General features: G+C 45.7%; 1 protein-coding gene across 2 annotated transcripts; it reads left to right on the forward strand.

The window, feature by feature from the left end:
* The first annotated feature begins 1,552 nt into the window (after window positions 1-1,552).
* Window positions 1,553-5,009, forward strand: GPR6 (G protein-coupled receptor 6). 2 transcript variants are annotated; one of them, XM_003121354.5, is made up of 2 exons: window positions 1,553-2,267; window positions 2,909-5,009. In XM_003121354.5, the coding sequence occupies exon 2, from the start codon at window positions 2,928-2,930 to the stop codon at window positions 4,026-4,028; it is 1,101 nt and encodes a 366-aa protein (XP_003121402.3). In that variant the 5' UTR covers window positions 1,553-2,267; window positions 2,909-2,927; the 3' UTR covers window positions 4,029-5,009.
* Window positions 5,010-7,211: the final 2,202 nt, after the last annotated feature.

The following is a 7,211-nucleotide window of genomic DNA, read 5'->3' on the forward strand; positions in this document are numbered from 1 at the left end:
TATCCATCCATAACCAATGAACCATATATCTTTCTTCTTTCAGATCTTCTGCCTCCCAGGACACAGGTGGGTATGGGGGAGATAAGGAGGAGCTTGAACGAACCTGCCCTGTCTGCTCTCAGTCTGGCATCTGAGAGAGGAAACCACAGACTGGGATGACTCAAAGAGTCTACAAACCCTCAAGCAGCATTTATGTACATGATTATATATCTCTTGTCTTCCTCCTGAAACCACTGAAAAGTCAATCCATTCTTGGCAATGATGAAAGCCTGAAGATGTCTGAAACACAGGCTATTTGTTCAATTTTAATCTCATACTTTCTGCTTCATTGTGACATGTAAAAATGTAATACATTCAGACACTAAGAAGGATTCTCTTCCCCCTTGGACCTTTATCTGATTGTTTGAAAAATTTGTGATTAACATGTGATTATGGCACTTTGACAGTTCATTTGACAGCTCTGAAATAACTTTCTTGGCTTTTAGTTGACAAATCTTTTACTGAAATGCAAAATGGCACTTTCCAGAAACTTAGAAGTTCAGACAATTTGAAGGTACATGAAAATTTTTATAAACTCGTCAAATGGAGAAATTGTGTAAACTCGTTCTGTGATCCCACATTGGCTATTGCAGCAAAGAATTGAGTGGTCCTAGAGTTCTCCTTCTTTTCTCTAGTTAAGTCAGTGGCACTGAGGCAGAAGGGCAGGAGTAGTCTGGACTTGGAGGCCATATTTAAAGGGAGACAGCCATGATAAAAATCCACCTCCCATTCCAGCCAATAGACAGTCTGAGCTCTCTTTCTTTCTTTCTTTCTTTTTTTTTTTTTTTTTCTCCTTTTTGGGCCCCTGAGGCTAAGGGTAAAGTGAAGCCAGAAAAGAAAAAGCAGAGGAAGCACCAGTAACAACTGTAGGTTTTCGCCTTGCCTAGAGCATGTGGTCCCCGAAAATCATGGCCGTGGCCTTGGTATGCTGACAGGATCACTGATTTTAATTTTAGATAGAGTCAACTATTTTAGCTTTTTCCCAAATACAGCTATTGGAGATTCTGTCTAATTTGAAAAGAAGAAGAAGAAGAAGAAAAGGTCTAATACTTGTATTTTACTGACAAAACAAAACACCTTTAAACCAAAAGGATGATTTATCTGAGCCGAAAATAAAACTCCTGCCTACTAAAGTCTGGTGCAGCTGAGTTATCACTATTTTGGTCCTATAATTTGTTTTATAGGGTACTAATTAACAGGGCAAAGTCTGTTGCCAGGAAAGTAAATCACATTTTGCTGTTTTCTTCTCTTCTAACAAGACACAGACCTGGTCTTTAATTAAAGAGCAAGTTCCAAGAGCACTATCAGCTAGTGCAATTGAGAAACATTTGGCTGGTAATATCATGGTGAAACCTGCTGTGTAGAGTTCAAGAAAGATAGTGGGAGAGAGGAAGAAATGGAGGGAGAAAGAGGAATTGATTGCACAGGTAACCTTCAGAAGAAGAGATTGGTTTCCTCAAATGTCCCATTTTTCTCTGTTCCCCACAACTCAGCTTTTCTCCTCTGGCTCAACCCAGCTGACACACTGTACCACAAGTATCTTTTACAAAACTCATCCCTCCCCAACTCCTAGTTCATTCCTGTCTCCAAAACAGTAGGTTTTTGTTTGTTTCTTTTTTTCTTTTTAGGTAGCAGCTCTACCATCGGACCTCTCTGCTCCAACGTCCCCCTTCTCTAGGGCTTTTTCTTCAGTCTGGCCCCCTCAGAGACCTTTAGCCCTGGGCCTTGCTGTCCCGCCAGTGCAACTCATCCTCCACCTTTCCCATCTCGGCTCATCCTCCTTGCCTGGCCTCAGAATCTTCCCTCCTTTCTCCCTTGCCTCTTTCCCCATCCCATTCCTGGAGGTTTTGTACTGGCAGCGGCCTCTGGCGTCTCCTCCTTCCTTTAACCCTCTGAGACTTCACTTGGGGAGGGTATATGCTTCGGGAGGTAGTTGATGGGCGGGCTAGGAGAGCGAGTGCCTGGTTTGCACCCTGGAGCCAGGAGCCTGACGTCACCGCGCCCTGTCTGTCAATCTCCGGCGGGCGTGCTGCTTGTAGCCACCTTTTCTGCTCACTGTGTCTCTCACTCTCGGCCGCGCCCGCATAGCTACAGGCGCCCCGCACTCCTCTCTGAGCCGGCTCCGCCACTTCCTTCAGGCGTCGGCTCTGTCAGCGCGCGGGGAGCGCAGCTTGGCGCCCCGCCGTAGCGCTCATGATCAGCGGTTTTCCGAAGCCCTGACTCCTCAGGTGAGCAACCCAGATCCCTAAAGCAACTTTGAGGGTGGGGAGAGGGGAAGAGAGGAAGGATAGCCAGGGGACGAGTCTTTGACGAAGCCGGAGAAATGGTGCCAAGCTTGTTCCACACCCTTGCCGTATACCGGCATCTCAGCTTCTCTCCCCTCAAGCCCCTTTCCCAGGGGTCTCATTGGCCTCGGGGTCCACCCTGCTCGGCAACCGCAGAAACTTTGCTTTCAGCACCGCGGACAGCGGCTCCACCGCCGGTTTAGGAGAGTGCCTGACCAAACTGGCCAGAACCAGCACGGTACTCAGTGAGGCTGGCAACACAAGCTTGGTGCATAAAATGCATGTGTAAAAATGGGCACACTTACGTGATCTGTGTGCATGTGAGTGCATGTTATTCGTGTGAATATGTGTGCAAAAATTGAGATATCGGTGAGGGCATCCCTTGTGCATTTCACTCACACGCTCACTCACTCAACAGGTATTGATTTACTTTTGGCTCTCAACCACTGCTTCCTCCACTGCTTCCTCGCTCTGCTCTGGGGTCCTACGATGGGATGGGCAATAAGAGCGACGCAGTAGCGCCCAGGGAAGTACCCTGGCGGTGTGAACTGCACACCTGACCCTTGTCCTCCCTTTCCACGTAGGGTGTAGCATCTGGCCGCGATGAACGCGAGCGCATCTTCGCTCAACGACTCCCAGGTGGTGGCAGTTGCGGCCGAGGGTGTGGCGGCAGTGGCCACAGCGGCAAGAGCGCCGGACGTGGGTGAATGGGGGCCCCCTGCAGCAGCAGCAGCAGCAGCAGCGCTGGGAGCCGGCGGCGCGGCTAACGCATCGCTGGAGTTGTCTTCGCAGCTGCCAGCCGGGCCGCCGGGGCTGCTGCTGTCCGCGGTGAATCCATGGGACGTACTGCTCTGCGTGTCTGGGACAGTGATCGCGGGCGAAAATGCGCTGGTAGTGGCGCTCATAGCGTCCACACCCGCGCTACGCACGCCCATGTTCGTGCTGGTTGGCAGCCTGGCCACTGCTGACCTGCTGGCGGGCTGTGGTCTCATCCTGCACTTCGTGTTCCAGTACGTGGTGCCCTCAGAGACTGTAAGCCTGCTCACTGTGGGCTTCCTCGTGGCTTCCTTCGCTGCCTCGGTCAGCAGCCTGCTGGCCATCACAGTGGACCGCTACTTGTCCCTCTACAACGCGCTCACCTATTACTCGCGACGGACCCTGTTGGGTGTGCATTTCCTGCTCGCCGCCACCTGGACGGTGTCCCTGGGCCTCGGGCTGCTGCCGGTGCTCGGCTGGAACTGCCTGGCAGAGCGTGCAGCCTGCAGCGTGGTGCACCCACTGACTCGCAGCCACGTGGCGCTGCTTTCTGCCACCTTCTTTGCCGTCTTTGGCATCATGCTGCACCTATATGTGCGCATCTGCCAGGTGGTCTGGCGTCATGCACACCAGATCGCGCTGCAGCAGCACTGCCTGGCACCACCCCACCTTGCCGCCACCAGAAAGGGTGTGGGTACGCTGGCCGTGGTGCTGGGCACTTTCGGTGCCAGCTGGCTGCCCTTTGCCATCTACTGCGTGGTAGGTAGCCACGAGGACCCGGCTGTCTACACCTATGCCACCCTGCTGCCCGCCACCTACAACTCCATGATCAATCCCATCATCTATGCCTTCCGCAACCAGGAGATCCAACGTGCCTTGTGGCTCCTGTTTTGTGGCTGTTTTCAGTCCAAAGTGCCCTTCCGCTCCAGGTCCCCCAGTGAGGTCTGAAGGCTCCCCCATCCTACCACCAACACCCCACCCCCAACAAGCCAGCCTTTGATGAACTTTTCTGTGCCTGCTGGTGAACTCTGAGATTCCAATAGTGGGGCTCTGACTTTGGAAAAGAGAGAATAGACATAAACACAACAAACTCACAAGGACAAAGAGGCTTGTTGGCACTTTACATATACAGTGTATACACGTGTACATATATATACAAATATTTGTATCTTCTGGAGGTGTTCAGGATGTGGCATTTCCTGCTCTGTGAAAAAAAACAAAAATGTGGTTGTATACTCGAATTGTACATCACATTTGTCAAGTGAAGACATTCCAATACTGCTTAATTATAGCACTTTATTTTTAGCTGCTGAACTGCCAAAACAGTGTTGCCATTTTCAAGGGAAAAGGAAAGGGGGTAAAAGTGTATTTTTGTTGTATGTGATAGAGTATTTTGCTGCATATGCATCAGTAAATTACAACATATTTTGTACACAAATAAATACATTATAAAAATGTAATTTGGGGCATGTGATTGATGTAGAATTATTACTTAAGAGAGAATTACTAGTCCAATTACTTTAAAAGTGTATTATGTATAATCTTCCTCCTGTGAAAATCTTTAATATAAAGAAAAATCATATGCATTTGCACATTGTTCATAAATTGTCACTGAAACACCCACCCAGATTACTGGGGAGGGGGAGAAAGAGAGTAATGTATTCACATAACAATATTCACAGGACACTAAAGGATTACCAGTGTTGTCAGTGCAAATTAATCTACTCTCTTGGTTACTGAGTTTGGAAGACAAGCTCCAGAGGATGTCTGAAACCATTCCTTCAACCATTCCACAAGCTTCCACATGTGAACTTGTGAATCCTGAAACCATGACTCTAAGTGTAGTCTTTCCAGTCTAGAAAGAATTTTAAATGTTGAAAATTCATATTGACTGAGTATACTGTTATGGCCAGCCTTGTAAAATAAATAAATTGTTCCAAGATAGGATTCCAAGACATATTATGTTCATGAAGTATATGAAGTTATGCCCAGCAGCCCCCTTTCAAAGCACAGAGTATTAAGATCCTCAAGAACTAAACATTCCTATTCCACTAAGGGGTGTGAATTATAGCGAAATTATTCCCCTCCTTCCCTTGGTACAGGTCATGTGAGGATAAATAGGATAACATATGTGGGCATGCTCTAAGCACTTGTGACGATACATGCACACAAGCACAGGTAGATACTGATCTTAGGCCTTGGGAAAATACACACAAGGAAATGTTTTCATACAGTTCACAAATATTTAATGAATGCCTACTCTCTGCTAGACACAATCCCAGGGCTGGGAATACAGAAATGAACTAAACAGATGAAAATGCTCTGCTCATTGTGTTATACTCTAGTGGGGGAGATGGCTTACAAGCAAATAAATACATATGAAGAGATTTATTACAAAGAATTGTCTCATCCAACTATGGAGGCTAAGAAGTCTCAAGGTCTATAGTCAGCAAGCTAGACACCTAGGAAAGATGATAGTGTAATTTCAGCCGGGTCTAAAGGTTTGAGAAGCAGGAGAGCCCATGCATTCAAGATCCAAGAACGGATATTTCAGTTAGAGACCAAAAGCTGAAAAAGACCATTACTCCCGTTCAGACCAACCAGACAGAAGGAATTACTCAGCCTCTCTGTTCTCTTATGGTCTTCAGTTGATTGCATGAGGGGCCCCTACATCAAGGAGGGCAATCTGCTTTACTCCAACAACTGAGTCAAATGTCAATACCATCCAAAAAAACTCTTACAGACAAACCCAGAATAAGTTTTGATCAAATGTCTTGGCACCTGGTAGTGCAGTCACGTTGACACATAAAATTAACCATCATACCAAGAGAACACAATGATTCTCTTTTCTCCTTTCACAATAAAGGAGAAAAAAAATGTTTCAGGAGGGAGTAGTCAATGGGGTCAAACACTGCTGAAATAGTAAGAGAAATGAGAATTAAAAACAATGTCTATAGACTTTGTAATGTGAACGACTTTGGTGAACTTGACAAAGTTCATCAGAAGCATGGTGGGGGTGGGGGGAAATTGACTACAGAAGGTACAAGAGAAAATGCATAAGCAATCTAGTCTCCAACATCTTGCAACAGAACTGAGACCTTTTTAACATTATAAAACACACTAAGCTTTATAGACATAGTTTTACAGTATCTGTAAATTTAGAACCAGGAAGAGCAGCATTATAGTTCATTCATCAAATTAACATTTTCTAACTAACTTTCATAGACTATTCAGCAGCATCAGAAACTGTTTCAGGCCCTATTAGTATCCAGGATGCATTGAAGTGGACTGAAATAACAAAAACTCTGGCTATGAACTTTTCCAAACATGTAGTAGCAAGAACAATATAATTTCAGAGATGGACCAAAGAAGTTATATTACTATACATATTATAATTACAGAGAAAAAATTCTTGCAATCAGCAAGTTTAAAAGTCCAACACTAAGTTAGTAAGAGAGACCATGGATCTGACTTCAATCCACTTGGAATCAATACTCAATATCTGTTCTCGTTCTAATCAAAATAATTGAGGGAGCCAAGAACAAGAAGATACTAAATATAAAGACTGTTAATATCCCTAGCTTACACAGTTGCCTAGGCTGTGTTATGTCAATGGGCTGGATTTTTTTTTTTTTTTTTTTTTTTTTTGCTTTTTAGGGCTGCACCCACAGCATATGGAGGTTCCCAGGCTAAGGGTCTAATTGGAGCTACAGCTGCTGGCCACAGCCACAGCCACAGTCACCCCAGATCTGAGCCACAACTGTGACCTACACCACAGCTCACAGCAACACTGGATCCTTAACCCACTGAGCAAGGCCAGGGATCAAACCCACAATCTCATGGTTCCTAGTCGGGTTCGTTTCTGTTGCACCACAATGGGAACTCCAATGGGCTGGATATTAACCTACCTGATGATATTAGGATATAAAACTGAGAGTATATATTGAAACATTTATATGAAGGAATGTCACATATTAATTTGACCCAACAAATTGAAGAATCTTTACTTTAAGACTATATGCTAGTTGCTGGAAGCATACAGTCTTTGAGAAAAGCAGATTCATACAAACATCCAACCACCTATCCTCTTTGCTGTCTAATGGGCATCCTAAATTCAACACATTTAAAGAC

Source organism: Sus scrofa, chromosome 1 (genome assembly GCF_054392235.1).
Source record: "Sus scrofa isolate SSC_HxYL_T2T_F1_AM1 chromosome 1, Sscrofa_HxYL_maternal_Yorkshire_Landrace_v2.0, whole genome shotgun sequence".
NCBI classification, from domain to species: domain Eukaryota; kingdom Metazoa; phylum Chordata; class Mammalia; order Artiodactyla; family Suidae; genus Sus; species Sus scrofa.